General features: G+C 45.9%; 2 protein-coding genes across 2 annotated transcripts; both read left to right on the top strand.

Moving 5' to 3' along the window:
• Positions 1-1832: 1832 nt before the first annotated feature.
• LOC143001614 (long-chain-fatty-acid--CoA ligase ACSBG2-like) lies at positions 1833-13661 on the top strand. Its single transcript, XM_076151312.1, has 15 exons — positions 1833-1959; positions 5229-5364; positions 5677-5798; positions 6426-6697; positions 7566-7654; positions 8708-8828; positions 9141-9221; positions 9331-9480; positions 9823-9999; positions 10079-10260; positions 10355-10594; positions 10684-10901; positions 10994-11133; positions 11669-11915; positions 12009-13661. The coding sequence occupies exons 1-15, from the start codon at positions 1953-1955 to the stop codon at positions 12125-12127; spliced, it is 2301 nt and encodes a 766-aa protein (XP_076007427.1). The 5' UTR covers positions 1833-1952; the 3' UTR covers positions 12128-13661.
• Positions 13662-15251: 1590 nt separating this feature from the next.
• On the top strand, positions 15252-18707 carry LOC143001618 (long-chain-fatty-acid--CoA ligase ACSBG2-like). Its single transcript, XM_076151317.1, has 12 exons — positions 15252-15439; positions 15524-15612; positions 15748-15868; positions 16072-16152; positions 16242-16391; positions 16532-16708; positions 16804-16985; positions 17093-17332; positions 17428-17645; positions 17769-17908; positions 18022-18268; positions 18395-18707. The coding sequence occupies exons 1-12, from the start codon at positions 15260-15262 to the stop codon at positions 18532-18534; spliced, it is 1965 nt and encodes a 654-aa protein (XP_076007432.1). The 5' UTR covers positions 15252-15259; the 3' UTR covers positions 18535-18707.
• The last annotated feature ends 1406 nt before the right edge of the window (positions 18708-20113 follow it).

Genomic DNA, 20113 nt, shown 5'->3' with positions numbered 1-20113 from the left:
CACACGGGTAAAGACTGAAAGTGAACCACGTTATAATAATAATCATAATAATAATAATGATGATGATGATCAACTACAGTGGATTTATTTTTTGAATGATTTAAAATATACATCTCAGATTAAGAATATAAATCAGATAAAAGCACAAATAAAATTGTGAAAGAGAGCAAAATGAAATTAAACAAATAATATACACATAAAACAACAGTGACATCTTATTTCACAATATGATCAATATGTGTTAGATACCACTTGGTGACCAGTGGAAAACTTGATGTCATGGTATCAATGACGGTTTATTGTCAGTTTAGGCAGGAAAGTCAGGTGTTTCCCGTTTCCTTTATTTGAACTAATGAACCTGTGTGTGTGTGTGGAGGGCGTATGTGTAGAGGAACCCCCTCAGTGTTACTCAACAATCACACTGGGATTTAAAATGTAAAATAAAGTGTAAACTGTTTTTAGCTGCGTGACAATTGACAGAGGTCACCAGCCCAAGTTTGAAAACAATACATCATCACTGTCATCACTTAAGAGGCAATTTAACGAGGGGGTCATGACCTGCTTTGTCTCTAACTGAGGCTGACAGGTTTCACCCTTTTACTCTTACATTCGCACAGAGACACACAGTATCGGCCGACTGCAAACATTTTTCTGGTTGCGAGTTTTTGAAATTCTGTCTCACGTTTCCTCGTCACAGGCAGGCAACGTTATGAAGAACTAGAAGTACAGGAATGGCTCAGCTGCTTCTGAATCAAGGGTGACATTCTTTATTGTTTTGAATCAGTTTTGCTTTGTCTTTTCAGAGTCATTCCTGACTTTTATTATTATTATTATTATATTAAGTTTTACAGCCAATTTTTTGAAAAGATTATTCCCTACTCTTTAGCATTATTACAACATTTTCAATTCTGGGTTCCTGTGATTTCAAGCTTATTGCTGAGATTTCAAGCAATCGCCAACATTTCAGGGTTAGTCCAGACTTAAGGATGAACATTAGACAGACCCGTAGCAGCCCTGAAACACAACATGAAGCTTTCCACTCTCTGTAGTAGTAACAGCAGTTGGATAGTATAGAAGTACAACAGTATTAGGTGCAGTCAAGGGCCTGTTTGTCCTATATGCTGCACATTGGCACTGGATGAACGATGCTTCAATCTTCTATATGCGCAGAAGAAACTGTAGACGTAACAATAACATTGTACCTGAGTTGACTTTCCTGTTGAACACACACATACTGCACATTCATACAGACTCATATTGCATGTGTGTTATGATGCACGGATGTCTTGCATATACAGTACCCAGTGTACAAAGTGTGGAGGTGAACTTGATATGATCTTTCCCCCCTGCATGAATGTAACCACTCTGTTTATCTGAGGCGCTTGTAAAATTACCCACAATCTCACGTCTTTATAATGTAGGTCAGAGGATGTGGGTGCACATTTGCATGAGTTCAGTTAGAGTGAAGAAGTCATGAAACTTCTCATACATCTGCATCTGTCCGGCAGTAACCCTGCATGGTGTGTGTGTGTGTGTAGAGGAGGAGGGCGGATTTATGGTTTCCTCGCATCATCCATCAAGCGTGTGTACGTAGGTGTGTGTGTGCACTCGATACACCCCCCCTACCCCCCCCCCCTACCCCACCCCACCCCACTCCCCAAACTTGAATTGATTTGGCTTGCGTGGCCTTATATGGACGCTCACATGTGGCGTGAGCACCGTCAGCCAATCAGAGCGCTCGGTGGTGACGGAAGAAGGGGGGCGCGTGTGGAGGAAGCGGGCCGGCCTGTCTGGGTGTGGCCCGGGCTGGGGGGAGGCACCCGCTGAGCCGGCCGGTGGTTTGAAAACGAAATGAATGATCATCCAGGCAGCCAGCGGGGCGGTGAGAATAGACAGTATCTGTGAATAAGCGGAGAGGACGATCAGACAGAGCTCAGGATCACCGCACAGCCATGCAACGTGAGTACCAAAAGCTTCATTTAGGGGTTTATTAATGTTTAATATGTTGTTACATGCGGGTTTATTCAGGGCTGATGTGGGGTTTGACTCGGTTGTGATCGATCAGACATACAAGCCTGTGATTGTTCGGATTGCTGATTTAAGAATACGAATCTGTTATTTCATTAAATCATTGGGAAATTCAATTCAGCTGATCTTTATTTGAGACGGAGAATGAACAGATGTACCATTACAGTGTTTGATGTGTTTATTATCGCATTTAGTGTCGGAAATATAATAGAATACTGACAGGTGACCGTCATAATAGCCTGGGTGGGAGCCCATCCTTAAAATGCTCATTTATTTAAATCGCTTAATATGACCAGCAGTCCCCACATAATTACATTTACAATATATGGATACAGTATAATCATATGAAAAGGGAAATCTATAAATATTCGCCTTTTGAAGGGAGAAGCAGTAAATGTTGGGCATTTGTGCAATTGTGAAATGTTTGGCAACTGTTGCTGTGTTGATGGACTAATGAATGAGATGATTGTTTGAGTCACAGCATGAACTCTTTGGATTTACCGTCAAGATTTGTATCATTCATCCTTCATCCAGTTTAACGCAACCAGGGTGGAACCCAGTCAAGCACTTGCGTCAGATTAACCTGCCACATAACTGGAAATTTAAAGGGAAGAGCTCAAGTATTGGCTTTTATTTTGAAAGGTCTGAATGAGCTTACTGTTTATATGTGTGTGTGTGTGTGTGTGCATGAGGGCATACAGTGATGAGGGTGCTGAGGCTGAACTGCACCTCTGGGTGTTGTTCAGACGCAGTTGCTTGCTCTCAGGCAGAAGATGAACTGCAGGATATTCAATTCATTTGCATTGAGTGAGTTGGTGTTCAGCTGAGACTAGGCTCCATGGCACAGAGGAGAGAGCAGGGAGAGGCGGATGTTATATATTATTGACCTGTGATTGACCCTAAATGTAGTTTGGCACGCAGTGGTTACAGTGTTTGTGGAGGGAAGTCCCTTTGGTTGACATGCGGAAGACACAGTTACTCTTATTTCCTCATTTCTATACTGAGGAGACATAACTAACTACTGTAGATGTCTCTGTACACTTTAAACATAATCCCCTTAGAACGTAGCAGATGTTGCCATTATTTAGGTCATAATCCCTTGTTGTTTGCAAGAATGCAGTGAGAGTTTGCGCAGTGCCTCAATCCTTCAGCTGTGTCGTGCTGTGCTGTGGTGATTCTGGGGGGAACTCCACAAACGCAGCCGAGCAGGGATGCAAAGTGCACATCCTGTCTTTTTGACAGGAAGGAAAACTAATTGAGAACCCCCGGGAGACCTTGGTTTTGCTTTTGGTTGTTCACAAACTCAAAATGAAGGGGACGCCCGCATGTCCCAGCCACCATAGACAGGAGATGAGCTCTCTTGGCTGATTGTAATATCATTATTATTATTGTTGTATCGGAGGCGTGACTCAGACACCCATCCAGCTGATGACAGGACACCTGGCGTCTGTCCCATCTGTCTCTGCCTGATGTGGTTGCTGCTGTCACGTCGGAGCTAAATCAAAACGTATGGATCCACCTGCCTGCTTCTCTTGATTAATCTGCTCCTGTGGGCTCATGTGTGACGCTACATCATCACACCAAAATGGACAGCGGGGGCTTGGAGAAGCGGACGAAGCTGATGTTGATCTCACGTGACACAGCGTTCCACTGACTTTAGCATCAGCATCACATTCCCCACCCTTCCCACCTATCAAGGTCTTCACTTGGGAGACTGAGGAGGAGGGTGGAATGTTTCTTATGTGTTCCCCAAACATGATGTAACTCCCCACATTCCCCTGTAAGCCTGTTGATGACCTCATAATCACCACTGACTGTGTGGAGCGCCTGTAAGGAATTTAGAAAGTGAAATGGCAGCAGTTCACGTATCCATGTGAGGTCTAGTCAGATATCCATCCTCCCCCCTGTTCCCATCAGGGCCGAGACAGAATCCATCCTGATGAACTTTGTTTCCATAATACGTGTTTGTTAATTCCTGTGTAACAGTCAGAATTTCAGGAATGATGGCAATGTTACTGATCGTGTTTTTCCCCTCATTATGTATACAATGGATGGTTACATGTTTAAACTCGGCTGACGGAAAACATTTTGGTTCCAGCCCCTCTGGGGTCTGTTTTCTTTCCGCTTGCCCCAAGGCCGACGGTTCTGGCTAGTGTGCCGCGCCGTCACAATAGGCAGACGGGAGCGCTGGTATGTGTTTTCAGCCCCCTTAGACAAACAGGCCGTCGCTCGGACCTGTGATCTACTGCAGGGGTCCAGGAGGTGGGCCAGGGAGGGGAGGGGCCTGGAGGTGTGGTCTAGGGGGGCGATGGTCTATTGTTTAGGCGGGATTGACGTGGTTCCTGTTCTGTGTCTGTGTGTATCTGTGTGTGTGTGTGTGTGTGTTTTAAATGGAACTGTAAGAGCTGAGCAAATAATTGGATTCTGCTGACGTGGGATGACAACGTGAAGAGTAAAACCATGTCTTCATATCTCCCTTGTCCTCTGCTCTCTCCTCTGTCCCACTTACTTTTATCTCCATAATCACAAAAGCTGCGGTTTATGACTCCCAGCAACGGGGATGTTCAGTTTACAGAGTGTAAAACAGACGTGGAAGCTGTTTACTGTCACAGGGCGGCGTTATCAGGAGCAGGACTTGGCCCTTTTGGTGCCATATGTTCGCTTGGACTGATAAAACACACACACACACACACACACACACACACACACACACGTCAACAGAAGAGCTGCAGTATAAATGGACCAATTCAGTGGCTCATAATGTAATTAAGGTTTACAATGAGTGAGAGCAACTCTTAGTAACCTGATCATCCTGCAGTGTGTACAGGTTGCAATCGTTCAATCTAACCTGCGTATTGGATGTAAGACTAAAGCTGAGATGTGTTACAAACATATAGAGGCAAACACTGATGTGCTGTATTCACCCGTGACACTGAGGGTCCCACACTGTGACCCGGAGCCAACGACACTCTGGTGTGAGTCTTGTGAGTCCAGACGCCACTTGAGGTCACATGATGGTGTCAGTGTAACGATGTGGCAATTAGACAAACCCAGTGATTGTTTTGGCCATTTTTCGATTAAGCCAAACCACATTTTCTTCTTTCAAATGTGTGAGTTTAGATTTCTTAGCTGTGATGTTCATCGTCGCAGGTGTGTGTGTGTGTGTGAGAGGCTTAAATTACCCCCTTTTTAACTTCCAGTGACCGAGAGCAAGTCGGCGACCATGTCCGAGGCCGTTGCCTTGGAGCCTCCCAGAGCGGGCGGTTTCCTGGAGTCATCCTGCGGCGCCGAGGACAGCGCGACCTCCACGGGAGACGCCACCGCAGATACAGCAAAGTAGGTTCATACACACCGAGGCATCCCAGAGCACCAGCTGTCAGAGAGAGTGATGTGTGTATCAGTAATTTGACTACTTTAAAGATCCCGTGTGGATTCATTAACTCTAATTTTAGATTGCCACTCCTAATCATTAAAATCTTACTCTACTATAGAAGCTCTTTTGTCTAAATGACCCATATGACTCATAGCAGCGTTTGGTTTCAGCCTTGGATAAACTCTGATCACCTCGGGTAACCTTTGAATCTACTCACCTGTGCGTGTGTGTTTGTTTGTTACTAATGAGTCTTATTTTGCTCCTGTTTCCATCAGCGAGTCTTCAGAGGAAGAGTCCACAGGAGACAGGGAGGACGAATCGGGCGCCCCTGATGAAGTCACTGGCACCGCCAAGTCTGCAGACGCTCCTGCCGTAAAGAAAACAAACACACGCACAGGTGACACACCAGAGCCGCACAAACGCCACCAGCACGCTTCATCCCTCCCTGATCCAACATTTACTTAGGTGACGGGATGAAGATATAAATGGAAAAGCATTCTATCCCTCTCTTTTCCCCCCCTGGTCGATCAGCCTTCTTGTCTCTTTGTCGTATCTTCATGTTGGACCATGTCTCTGCCAGCTGAGCTCAGCGTTTGTGAACAGTCTCGTCTCTCAGAGGAAATGAGCCAAACTGCAGTCCACATTCTTTGGCGGTGCAGCCCGACTTCCCTTTTCCTGCCCGAGTTTTCCACTTTGACATTCCGTCCTCCTTTAGTCATCGCTGCCATGAACACTGTTACTTCTATAGTCATTCTGAATGTTCTGAAAGGCCTGGATCAGAATAGGAAGTACGGCTGAGGGGATCTGTCATGAAATCTGAGGTCAGGACAGCAGAATAAAGCACAGGTGGACGGTGAATGTGTATGTTAAATTTATAAATAGTTTCCATAGCAATACAGTCGCCGCATCTATTAATGTTAAAGGGACAAAGAAGGTGATGAGTTTGGTTCTATAGGGTGGAAAAAGGCAAAACCACCTGATGTTATAGTTCTGATGGCGTCTTTCCTTGTGTTTCCTCCTTCAGTCAACGCTCAGCGCCCAGAGTCCCTGTCGGTGCCGTCAGCAGCTCAGCTGGGCCTGTGGACCACCCAGGGCCACGGGAAGGTGAAGCTGAGGATGGGGGAGTCCGGTCTGGCCGCCGAGCCCCCGCTGACCATCAACCAGATGTTCACCTCGGCCGTGGAACGTTTCCCCGACTACGCGGCTCTGAGCTGGAAGGAGGGCGAGCAGCAGAAGACTCTGAACTTCAAACAATACTACCAGGCCTGCCGCACCGCAGCTAAGAGCTTCCTCAAGGTAAAGCCATCCTGACAGACAGACAACAAGCTTCTCTGTCAACTCCAAATCAAAGACGTTTGTTCCCTTTTAAACAAACTATTTCCTTTTATCGATCGCTTCGGTGCACTTGAGTTTTAGCCAAGTCTGTCTCTACGCAGGACATGAGTGACAGGCCTCAGCTCCACACACACACACACAAGAGGGAAACTCACACTCCACACATTTCTGAGTTTGGACCTGTGCGTGTTGTCGGCACGCGATCCTCACTCTGTTTTCACACTCGCCCCAGTGTTCAGGGAGCACAATGGGTGAACGGCGGCATCGTGTTTCCGTCTGCTGAAATGGAAGTTCAGATGTCACACACTGTATTATGTTCCAATGCTGTAATAAAACCTGTCTGAGTCATTTAAAACTTCATCGCTGCCCTAATCTCGGTATTGATTTCCGTTATGCATTGGTAGCGAGCGCCCTCATAGTAACCCGCTGTCAAGGCGATGACCTTTGCACCCTGTAGATCTGCTGCCGTCAGGTGAACACCATGAATAGAGACAAACTCATTTACAGTCCTGCAAACTCGCCGCTTATCGGCTATCGGGTTTGGAAGTCAAATAGATGATTTGTGTGACTCGTGTCGATCCAAAGGCCTTTTTTCTGTAATGAGGGTGTTTCTGAAGGAGCTCGCCTGATGTTTGTGTGTGTTTTATTTGTATTTTCATCTCAGAATGCATCAGAATAAGTGTGTGTGTGTGTGTGTGTGTGTGTGTGTGTGTGTGTGTGTGTGTGTGTGTGTGTGTGTGTGTGTGTGTCTGGACCCTTAAATGATGGGAACTTTACATGTTGAAGTTATTATTGTTAGATGTTTAATAAGTGATGTTTGTTTCTGCAGCTTGGTTTGGAGCGTTACCACGGCATCGGCATCCTTGGGTTCAACTCGGCCGAGTGGTTCATCTCCGACATTGGCGCCATTTTGGCAGGGTGAGTTTCATCTGTTGGGGATAAAGCTTTGCAGCAGCAGCAGCCAGTGAGTGTGTGGAGAAATATGATCTACTTCCTCCTCAATGTCTGACAAAATGTCTCCTTAATCTTCCCTCACTCGCTGTTCAATTTCCGCATTTGTTTGTGTGTGTGTGTAGTTCATTGTAGAGCAGTGCAAACAAAGACCTGACATGTGAGAGTGTGAGAGAATAACTCAGGGCTTTGTGCTTCAACTTAATTGGCTGACTGACAGTAAATTATTAACCAGGAATGCTGATGAACCGCTCACAGTATCGCCACACATGGAGCACTAACATGAACACGTGACGGATCAAAGCTTCACTCCACTCTCTGCTCAGCGCTGCAACAGGACCGTAAGAATTCACTGAAACTAACTGAGTCGTCAAACCTGTCCTGTGCAGACACTCGGTTCGGGGTCACGCGTTTGCATTTCAATCAAGGCGTTAAAGGTTTTCCTAATGAAACTCTGCCTGCAGGGTTTTCCTCCTGGAACCTCGCCTACAATCACAAAAGTCGCCTGTTAATTCAGAATGTCAGATTGATGAAAGATGCATTCAACTCTATATATAATCTGAAGTAGAAACAAACCCACAAACAGCAAGAGTCTCATCTTAAAGTTCATTAAAAGATTGTGAATGTTTTCCGATTGCATTCACGGTGCTTTATTCAGTGGGGCGACTGCTTTGTTAATTACAATAAGAAGATATAATGAGGTCGATGCAGGATTTATGATGACTGTCAGATCAGGTGTGGTGCAGGTGGATTGTCGCACACCAGGTTTTATTGTTGTATTGTCAGCTTAGTGTAATGATGGGAGGGGCTCACATTCTCTTAGCCGCATACCTGCTGTCATCCACGTTTTCATTTCCACCACCCCAAGACGGGTTTCAGCAAAACAAGTCTCCCGAAATAGCACAATGGGAGAACAATGGGAAAAAGCTGTATACTTGCAAAATGTGAAAAGCCAAATGGATCCATGCTGCTGGCTGGAATGTTCCGCTGAGCTCCACTCTGCCTTGGTTTCCTTTGCAGAGGCTTTGCTGTGGGCATCTACACCACCAACTCTGCTGAAGCTTGCCAGTATGTAGCGGAGAACTGCAGGGCCAATGTCATCGTGGTGGAGAATCACAAACAGCTGCAGAAGATACTGCAGGTGAGATCAGAGTGTACTACAGACACACACACACACACAAGCACGCACACACTGTTTAAATACGAAAAATCCCCCAAAAAGAGAAAGCAATCATTCTAAAATTCTATATTTTTCACTGGGAATGATTTCAGATTGTGACAACAACCTGACAAGCGAGATTTGCTCATCATTGATCCTCCTTTATAAGACTGATAACAGTGTTTGTACTCGGTATTATACAAATGACAAGTATTTCTGTTCACATATTGTCAGTTTGTCTTCTATTTGTACTCATGAAACGTATTTGCTGTGTTTGTTTGTTGTGTATTACAGATTGAAGATCAGCTGCCTCACTTGAAAGCCATTGTCCAGTACAAAGATGCACTAAAGGAGAAGAGACCAAACCTGTACACGGTGAGGACACACACATGGCAAACAATCAAAACAACCAAACAAAGATTGTTTAGTGGAAGAATCAGTGTTCCTTTCCGTTTACTCTTCTGATTTGCTTTGTGTAACGTAGTGGGCGGAGTTTATGGAGCTGGGTCGCGATGAGCCAGACGCGCCCCTGGACGACATCATCTCCAGCCAGAAGCCCAACGAGTGCTGCAGTCTCATCTACACCTCGGGGACCACAGGCCAACCCAAAGGAGTCATGCTGAGCCACGACAACGTAAGTTACACAACGTTTCCAAGAAGCCAATACAATCGAGAGTAACAAGCGGCTCCTGCGGGACCCCTGGGGACTGCAGGAGAGCAAGGTGCAGCTCCCGTGTGACAGACTCGCATGCACAGAGACCAAACAGGTCTTCCAAAACAGGTTGAGACTGTGAAATGCAAAAAAACACAGAAAGCTTTGTACCTTTTCCAGTGAAGTCGGTTCAGAGAGAATTTAAATCACTGCTTTCTTGTTTTTATTTGCATTTTACACAAATCACCTTTTCGGGAATTTGGAGTTTGTACATAAAACTATTTACGTCTTCGATATCTAACCGCAGTCCTTCCTCCTGCACAGATCACATGGACGGCAAACTCCACCTGCCGCCACGTGAACCTTTCAGATGCCTCTCGGACTCAGGAGACGGTGGTCAGCTACTTGCCTCTGAGCCACATCGCGGCTCAGATGGTGGACATCTGGGTCACCATGAAGATCGGAGGGGTCACTCACTTCGCCCAGCCGGACGCCCTCAAGGTGAGACGCCGCGTCTGTTGTCCCCGAGTACACGTCAGGAGCCGTCGTCCAGCTTTGTTAACGCTGTGGTTTGTGTCAGGGCTCCCTGGTGAACACGCTGAAGGAGGTGCGTCCCACAGCCTTCATGGGTGTGCCCAGAGTCTGGGAGAAGATGCAGGAGAAGATGAGGTCCGTCGGTGCAAAGTCCTCCACTGTGCGCAGGAAAGTGGCCATCTGGGCCAAAGACGTGGGTCTGCAGACGAATCTCACCAAGATGAACCAGTACGTCCATCATCAATCATCAATGTCCTCAAATGCGTCTCAGTCTTTATCTACCGGAGACACATAGTCATCTCCCGTCTTCTTCTCTCCTCAGAAATGGAGCAGCTGGACAAACATTTAGTTATCGTTTAGCTAAGAAGCTGGTCTTCAACAAGGTCCGCAAGGCTCTGGGCCTGGACCGCTGCACCAAGTGCTACACAGGAGCTGCTCCCATCACCAAAGACACTCTGGAGTTCTTCCTCAGCCTGGATATTCCTCTTTATGAGCTGTACGGGATGAGCGAGAGCTCCGGGCCTCACACCATCTCCATTTCTACTGCCTTCAAGCTCACCAGGTACCTGCTTGTTTTCCTGCATTTAGAAGTAAGAGAATAAGAGTGAGCTCTAAACATGACACTTAGAAACATTTGTGTTTCTTCTTCAGTTGTGGGAAAGAGATCCCAGGGTGCAAGACGAAGCTGCACAACCCAGACGAGGAGGGAAACGGCGAGATCTGCTTCTGGGGTCGTCACGTCTTCATGGGTTACCTCAACATGCCCGACAAGACGGAGGAGGCTCTAGATGCCGACGGCTGGCTGCACTCTGGAGATCTGGGAAAACACGACAAGAACGGCTTCCTCTTCATCACCGGGCGGATTAAAGGTGAGCTGCCTGCTGGAATGGAAGGACTCGCTATCAAGGTTTAACCTGTTCTGACTTGATTTTCTAACTTGTGTATTTGTGTGTGTTGGCAGAGCTGATCATCACAGCAGGGGGTGAGAACATCCCCCCCGTCCCCACTGAGGATGCAGTGAAGGAGGCCTTGCCGCTTATCAGCAACGCCATGCTGATCGGAGACAAGAAGAAGTTCCTGTCCATGCTGCTGACCATTAAGGTGAGCAAACTGAGACGTGCAGTAAAATGCACATCGCTCGGGGGCTCTGAAGACTTCAAAGGCTGCAGAGCTGTTAAGCAACCTTGGAAGGAAATGCTGAAGAACAGGAAGTAGCAGCAGGCTGAGAGTCAAGATATCAGATCTTTCAAAATCAAAAGGGTTCAATCCTTTTTTAAACATATGAAGTCCCCAATTTTCCAGTCAAAGTCGTGCAGCGTGAGTCCACAGCAATGTTGAGAGATTCTATCTGCCATAATATGAAATCTAAGAATCGAATCTTATCTTTCCGTCTCACCTCCTTAAGAGGCTGCTGCTATCTGACGGATGGCGACTTGCATCGGAAAGAATAACTCAGACAATTTCCTTCTGTGACGCTGCCACCTAGTGGCTGTTTGGAGAACTGCAAGAGAATGGACTGTACAGATCCTAATTCCTATATTCCTAAATCGAAATGCTTAATTTGATAAGGAAAAAATGCATTAGATGATAAATATTCAAGGTTTAAGTAAAATCTTCCCCCGTTGTCTCTCTCCAGTGCGAGGTAAATGCAGAGTCCGGCGCCCCAGAGGACGAGCTGACCCCAGAGGCTGTGGAGTTGTGCAAGAAGCTGGACAGCAACGCCACACGCGTCTCTGAGATCGCAGGAGGCCGCGACCGAGCGATCAGCGCCGCCATCCAGGAGGGAATCAACCGGGTCAACGAGAAGGCAGCGTCCAACGCCCAGCGCATCCAAAAGTGGATCGTGCTCGACCAGGACTTCTCCATCGGCGGGGGAGAGCTGGGTGAGTGCGATGGGGGTGTTTGGGATAGATGGGGCAGATATCTGATGGCAGAATTCCTGATGGAGGCTAATAATTGTGTGTGTTTGTTTGCAGGCCCCACCATGAAGCTGAAGAGGCCTGTGGTTGTTAAAATGTACAAAGAGCAGATAGAGAACTTCTATAAGGAGTTGGCGACTCCCACCACCCCCGACAACCCAATGCCTCCTAAATGAAGCTGCGTAGTTCCTCCCATAGATCAGACGGCTCATTTTATATCCATACACACATTTTGGCAGGATACACCTTAATGCACTCCACCTCATTCCTCCCTAATGCCGTTTCTCTCATGTAAAAAAGTGTTTTTGTAGCCTTAAATGTTGCTTATTGTCTATTGTTTACATGCGTGGGTGTTGAAATGCATAGAACATCCAGAAGAAGCCATTGTAAAATAGCTTTATGATTTTGAAGGAGTTATTAATAAGATTATTTCCAATATTTATTTGTATTGCTGCGTTGAACAGTGATAGCTAATAGATGAAGTAGTCGCTGTATTGTTCTGAAGACAAAGCGACAGAAGATCCAAATACAAACCTGTAGGATGATGATGATGATGATGATGATGATGATGAAGATTTGCAGTCGTGTTTCTCTTATTTATTTTGTTTGCCAAAGTAAATACTCGCACCACATTGGACAGTGTGACGGTATTTGTCATACTTGATGTTTACCGGTCTGCTTGGACTCTTGGGTTCTTCTTCTTTTTTTCGTCGTCCTGGTTTCTGAACTCGTTCGTGTTGCGGGTTTGATTCTTGGGGCAAAAAGCCACAACATGTCCTTCAAGCCATACGTCTAATATATCATATATATATCGCAAGTTCGGCTTTTTTTGTAAGGAAACCGTGTGACTCTGTTCTGTTCTGCGTGCTGACTCATCACATTCTGCAGTCTTGCCTGGTGCCGTTTACGTTTATTTGCAGCTGTTCTTCTGTGTGAACCGGCTGTGATTTTGTTAAATACTGTAAATATGTTTTGCCTACTTTTTCCATCTCTCGTCTTTATTTTTTGTGTGATTTTTATTGTTTATTTTTTTGTTTTACTCCATCGCTTATTTATTGAACACCGCATATTCTCGTTCATCACTTTTGCACACTGAAGTGGACAGATATAGGAAAAGGAAAATGTTCAGCAGTGAGAATTAAGGAGTCTCGCAAACAAAGCAGCTGCACTTGAACGCATCATTGAGCAACATGTCCAATCTGCTTCCCTCATAGTGAAAGAATACAAGTGTCAGGAAGTAAACGGCAAAATGAAGTTATTGTAAACCAAATGTCTGATTCCTGTAGAGGTAACAGTGTGCGTGTGTGTGTGTGTGTGTGTGTACTGTATATGCATATTCTCAGTACTTGAAGCAATCTGAAGTTCAGTGTAAACATATGGGAGCAACAAGACGTAAAATGTGGTTTTTAATCACTAACGATCTTGAATAAGGAAATGAAGGTGATCCAGTAATTGTTCCATTTGAGACAATCTCAGTTGCTAGCCATTCTAACACGTTATTCCATTTTTTGCTCTTCAAATGTTGTTAATCTACAAATACTTGACTCACTCATACTGGTGTCGCCTGACCCTTATTATACAGGATGAGCCGCACACCTCCTGCTCTCTCTGAACAGGCAAAGAAAGTGAAAAGTGCATGAGTCTGCTGCCTGTTTGTGTCCACAGTCTGTCTGTGTGATCGGTCCTGAAATAAAAGAGTCTGTGTGTGGATCTGTGTCATGGCGTCCATCTGTCTCAAGATCAATCCTGAGCTCCCAAGTTAACCATACAAACTGTTTGTCCGTGAACGCCTCCGTAATTGACGCCATTTACGAGCAAAGATGGTTTAAATGTCCACCAGTTTAGTAAATACTGTATATACGTACGAATATGGCGATTGAAGAATACAAATCTGTCATTTGCTCTGTTTAATGACACAGCGGATCAGTGGCTAATCATGTAATAAGGCTTATTGAAGCTATAAAATGTTTATGAGAGAAGAAAGTTTAGTGTAAATGCTTAGAGGAGGGAGAAGAAGCTGCAGGTGTGGCAGATCGACACAGGCGAACACGTGGACGGAGTATTCAGAGATGTTGAGCAGGAGGAGAGTTAAAGCACCGTGTTATTGTCTGTATCCGTTTGATTTACGTCACATTCTAACCTGATGGCGTAATGCTTGACGTAATGTAGCTGCAATCCCTGTGACGGATGAGTTTGTTGTTATAAAAGCTTCGCCGTCAGCGCTCGTCAATGCACTTTGTTACTTGTTGTCAGCGCTAAACTGGACCGAGGCTAAGATGAGGTAAGTAAGAGAACGCGACGGAACCGAGCCGATTGTTGTCCCATCAATATAGAGTTGAATCCATACAAGTTAAGAGTAAAAAGGAGCCCAGAATATGAACGAGTATGAAACCTGAACACTTGAGTTTACAGTAACATGATGTCGGTGTTAAACTGAGAACTAACATGACGACTTCAGTCGCATTTCACCGATGGTGTCGTTTATGTACTATTTTATCAAGCACGTGAACGCACCACGCTGAGTTGTGCGGCTCTCGGTAACATCCGGGTCAGAACCAGAACCAGAACTCTAGAGATTCTGTGTTTTGTCTTCTGTGAGTATAAATTCAAGCATCATGTAGTTCACAGAAGACAAAACACACAATAAATGAAACAGAAGAAGCATAGAAATTAATTAAAAAACACACTAAAACGGAGAAAAGCAGTATTAAGTGTAATAAATATTAAAATAAAAAATAAAAAATAAAATAAAATAATACGAAATAAATAAATGATAATTAAATTATAAATACGAAATAAATTAAATAATTAAATAAATAAATACATCGAAATAAATAATTAAGTTAATAAATAATATGAATTTAATTAATAATAGTTGAATTAATAAATAATACGAAATAAATTATATATATAAATGATGTGAAGAAAAACGAGTCATGTGCTGTAAACCACTCTCTGTGTGTGTGTGTGTGTGTGTGTGTGTGTGTGTGTGTGTGTGTGTGTGTGTGTCCCCTCAGTGAGATTGCAATGGATCAGGGGGATGAAGCTGCCCAGCCTGCTGCTGCTGCTGATCAGCCAACAGTCACAGAAACAGGTGACGGGAGAGTTCCAAGTTCAAGGTCTCCAGGTGTCTTTGTCCCTTGTGTCCCTTCATGGACATTTGCAAATGTTTTTTTCTAATGGAGTCCTTCATTGTGTTTCCTCCTCCAGCTCAGCGGACAGAGAACCCAGATGCCCCACCAGTGCCAGGCGCCAAACATCCGGCAAGACTGTGGACCACCAAGGGCCACAGGGGGGTGAAGCTGAGGATGGGGAAGTCAGGCATGGCTGCGGCGGCACCCACCACCGTAAACAAGATGTTCACCACGTCTGTGGAGCGTTTCCCAAACTACACGGCTCTGAGCTGGAAGGAGGGCGAGCAGCTGAAGACTGTCACCTACAAAGAATACTACCAGACCTGTCGCACCGCCGCCAAGGGCTTCCTCAAGGTAACGCCGGCCTGCTGCAGCTGATTTCTGATACTTTAAATGGGAAATTTAACAAATTATACTCATATATGCATGTTTCTCCAGCTTGGTTTGGAGCGTTACCACGGCGTTGGCATCCTTGGGTTCAACTCGCCGGAGTGGTTCATCGCCAACATTGGCGCCATTTTGGCAGGGTGAGTTTCTGTTATGAGTTAAAGATGCAACTATGGCTGCAGTGTTATGCTGCAGTAGCTCGCGGGTTGTTGCGCTCCAATCCCCTCACTGACATGTGCCCGAAAACCTAATCTGGACTCTGGTTTGGTTTGCAGAGGCTTTGCTGTGGGCATCTACACCACCAACTCTGCTAAGGCTTGTCAGTATGCAGCTGACAACTGCAAAGCCAATGTTATTGTGGTGGAGAACAACTATCAGCTGCAGAAGATCCTGCAGGTGAGTTCAGAGTGGATTTCACACACACACACACACACACCCACCCACACACACACACACACACACACACACACACACACACACACACACACACACACAATTTATCTGTCAGAAATGACAAGTGCTCTTTCACTTATCGTCAGTTTGTCTTCTATTTGTACTCATGAAACATATTTGCTGTATTTGTTCACTCTGTATCACAGATTGAAGACCAGCTGCCTCACCTGAAAGCCATCATCCAGTACAAAGATACACTAAAGGAGATGAGACCAAACCTGTACACAGTGAGGACACACACATCGCAAAAACAACCGACAATGGCTGATTAGTTGAAGAATCAATGTTAATGTCATATTGTCTTTGTGCACCGTAGTGGGCGGCGTTTATGGAGCTCGCTGGCGATGAGCCAGACGATCCCCTGGACGACATCATCTCCAGCCAGAAGCCCAACGAGTGCTGCAGTCTCATCTACACCTCAGGGACCACAGGCCAACCCAAAGGAGTCATGCTGAGCCACGACAACGTAAGTTATACAACGTTACCAAGCCCTCACCTGCACCGTTTGTTCTTAGACACGCGTCTGACTTTGTAAAGCATGTCAGTGTCACATGATAGGATTCACAGCTATGATAGCTAACTGCAGTCCTTCCTCCCTCTGCACAGATCACATGGACGGCGCTCTCCACCAGCCGCCACGTGAACCTTACAGAGGCCTCTGAGTTGCAGGAGACGGTGGTCAGCTACTTGCCTCTGAGCCACATCGCGGCTCAGATGGTCGACATCTGGCTCATGTTGAAGGTCGGAGGGAACACTTACTTCGCCCAGCCCGACGCCATCAAGGTGAGGCAGGTGTGTGGCGTCTTGGGTTGCGCAAATACGGATCGGGCCTCATCGCAGTACGTTTTGCTGATTACTAACGCTGCGGTTTGTGTCAGGGCTCCCTGGTGAACACGCTGAGGGAGGTGCGTCCCACAGCCATCCTGGGGGTGCCGAGAGTCTGGGAGAAGATGCAGGAGACCATCAAGTTTGTGGGATCAAAGTCCTCAGCTGTGCGCCAGAGAGTCATCACCTGGGCTAAACAGGAGGGTCTGCACACAAATCTCACCAAGATGAGCCAGTACGTTGGAAAACCACAGAGACTGATGAGTTTGTGGAATCACCTTGGGGCTGATTGATTGACATGTGTAGACACCCCGGTCATTTGCTGTCTTCTTCTCTCCTCAGCAATGGAGAAACTTCACCATCACTGACCTATCGTTTAGCCAAGAAGCTGGTCTACGACAAGGTCCGCAGGGCTCTGGGCCTGGACCGCTGCACCAGGTGCTTCACAGGAGCTGCTCCCATCACCAAAGACACTCTGGAGTTCTTCCTCAGCCTGGATATTGTTCTGTATGAGCTGTACGGGATGAGCGAGAACTCCGGGCCTCACACCATCTCCATTCCTGGAGCCGTCAAGCTTAGCAGGTACCTGCTCGTTTTCCTGCATTTAGGAATAAGAGAACAAGAGTGAGCTCTGAACGCGCTCCAGACACTTAGAAACATTTGTGTTTCTTCTTCAGTTGTGGGAAAGAGATCCCAGGGTGCAAGACGAAGGTGCACAACCCAGATCAGGACGGAATCGGTGAGATCTGCTTCTGGGGTCGTCACGTCTTCATGGGTTACCTCAACTTGCCCGTCTTAACGGAGGAGGCTATAGATGCCGACGGCTGGCTGCACTCTGGAGATCTGGGAAAACAGAACAAGAAAGGCTTCCTCTTCATCACCGGGCGGATTAAAGGTTAGCTGTCGCTGAAATTGAAAGACTTGCTGTCCAAGATGTTGAATATCTGAAATCTACAAATCACTACTTAAACATGTTCTGAGTTGATTGTCTAACTTGTGTATTTGTGTGTGTTGGCAGAGCTGATCATCACAGCAGGGGGTTTGAACATCCCTCCCGTGCCCACCGAGGATGCAGTGAAGAAGGCCTTGCCGCTTATCAGCAACGCCATGCTGATCGGAGACAAGAGGAAGTTCCTGTCCATGCTGCTGACCATTAAGGTGAGAAACTGAAGAAGAGAGAGACACTTGCTGCCACCTGCTGACATTTTTGGGAAACTACAAGAGAATGGACTACATATATCATATCTTCCTCCTCTTCTCTCTCTCTCCAGTGCCAGGTCAACGCAGAGTCCGGCGCCCCAGAGGACGAGCTGACCCCAGAGGCTGTGGCTCTGTGCAGGAAGCTGGGCAGCAACGCCACACGCGTCTCTGAGATCGCAGGAGGAAGAGATCAAGTGATCCACGCCGCCATCCAGGAGGGAATCAACCGGGTCAACGAGAAGGCAGCGTCCAACCCCCAGCGCATCCAAAAGTGGGTCGTGCTCGAACAGGACTTCTCCATAGACGGAGGAGAGCTGGGTGAGTGTGATGGGAGTGTGAGGGTTAGATAAGGCAGATGACCTTTGACTTTGAGGCCAAGTGCTCCTGCAGTTTCTATTATCTTGATGGAGATGAATAACTGTGTGTGTGTGTGTGTGTTTGCAGGCCCCACCATGAAGCTGAAGAGGCCGGTGATTGTGAAAAAGTACAAAACTCAGATTGGGAAGTTCTATGCCGACTTGCCATCTACAGCCAGCCACCCACCGCTTCCCAAAATCTACATGGAATCGTTCCCTCCTCTCTAACCACCACCACATGAAGACAGACCACAGACGGCTCCTTTTTATATCCATACACACATTTACACAGGCTACATCTCATTCACAAAGCAATCTGAAAGCAGGTAGGATTTGAAGTTCAGCGTCAACATATTGGAGCAACGAGAACGTTTTTATAATCTATCCGCTGCCTGTTTCTGTCCTCAGTCTGCTTCAAATAAGTAATGAAATAAAAGTCTCTGTGTGGATCTGTGTCATGGCCTCCATCTGTCTTCAGTGTGAAGTCACTCATGGATACAAAAACCTGCTTAAGTTGAGCCCAAAATCGACATAAAATGAAGTTGAAAGTAACAATTAGGGTACTGCCAGAACAGACTAGTTGACCAATTCAACATCCTGGCACAGGTTTGTTTCTACTGATTATACTTTACTCCCAATTCCTGTTTAGTGAAGGGGTTTTTAGTCAGGAATTAGGAAAGGGAAGGAGAGGTCATCCTGCTTCCTGTGTGTGATTTTGACCCAGAGCTCACTAAGTCTGTCTTAAGTGTAACACTCAGAACGCTGCAGAAAACAGTTTGATATTTGAGACTCGGCCTGATCAATCAAGCAGTCAGGAAAACTTAACTCACCTTAACTCCGCAGAGATTTGATCCATCCTGCTCACTTTTGAGGTTTCTTCTCATTAAAGGTGAGTCTGAAGTATTCATTTGAGTGGATTACATGCAGCTGGAGGAAAGCAGCGCCATCTGCAGGCAGGGGATCTTAAGTGGACTGTACTTCAACTTTACGGCCTCTCGTGGCTCCTTCACACAGCAGACACTTGACTTGCCACTGTGGGATAAACAAGTGGAAGCAATAACATTAAAGCCACACTGGGATATTTAACCTTCTGTACTGTACATCCATTAAAAATGGAAAACAAAACAAGTGGAAGTGATTTTCCTAGACTTTGATCACTACACAAACACTGCATACACAAACATATTTACATTGATCTTCCGACTCATAACTGCTCATGCTTGATCATTTAAGTCTGCAAGAGTTATTTTATTTCTCTGTTGTGATAATTTAGCTGTTCCACACTCAGACATCTGCCTCAGAAGATGCCCTCTGAAGTGTTTAAAGGTCTAAATGTTGCTGTGTGTATTTAGAGCTGTTAATCGACAAGCTCTTGTGTCTGACGGCACATAGTGTTCTATTAAAGAGAAGTGTGAGTGTGTGTCGCAGACCCAACCAGGCAGCAGGCAATCAGACCAGCTGAAATGTAGGGAACATCCAAAGAAACTTTCAAAAACAAAATGTAAATTAAATTCTAATAGAACTGCACATTACAAAGTTCCACAAAACATAATTCAGAGTCATGAAAACAATCTTTACTGTGATATCTGAATAGTACAGATCCATCAGTTGGTCACGCGAACAATAAGCCGCCTTAGTGCAGCGCTGCTTCTGAACGGCACCTCAGAACGCTATTTATTGCGTCTGTTTATCGGCCTTTGCCAATAAACGTCAGCGAAAATAGTGACATTTGCTCAATAGATGGTTCATGCATGGCGGCTGTTATTGCCTGGCCGGCTGCTTGTCCTTTTCACCCCGCAGACTGCAG

Source organism: Genypterus blacodes, unplaced genomic scaffold, assembly GCF_046128005.1.
Source record: "Genypterus blacodes isolate CSIRO-AG114 ecotype Tasmania unplaced genomic scaffold, CSIRO-AGI_Gbla_v1 ptg000054l_1, whole genome shotgun sequence".
In the NCBI taxonomy this organism is placed as follows: Eukaryota; Metazoa; Chordata; class Actinopteri; order Ophidiiformes; family Ophidiidae; genus Genypterus; species Genypterus blacodes.
The sequence above is the reverse complement of the archived record's forward strand: the minus strand, read 5'-3'. Positions and strand labels throughout refer to the sequence as shown.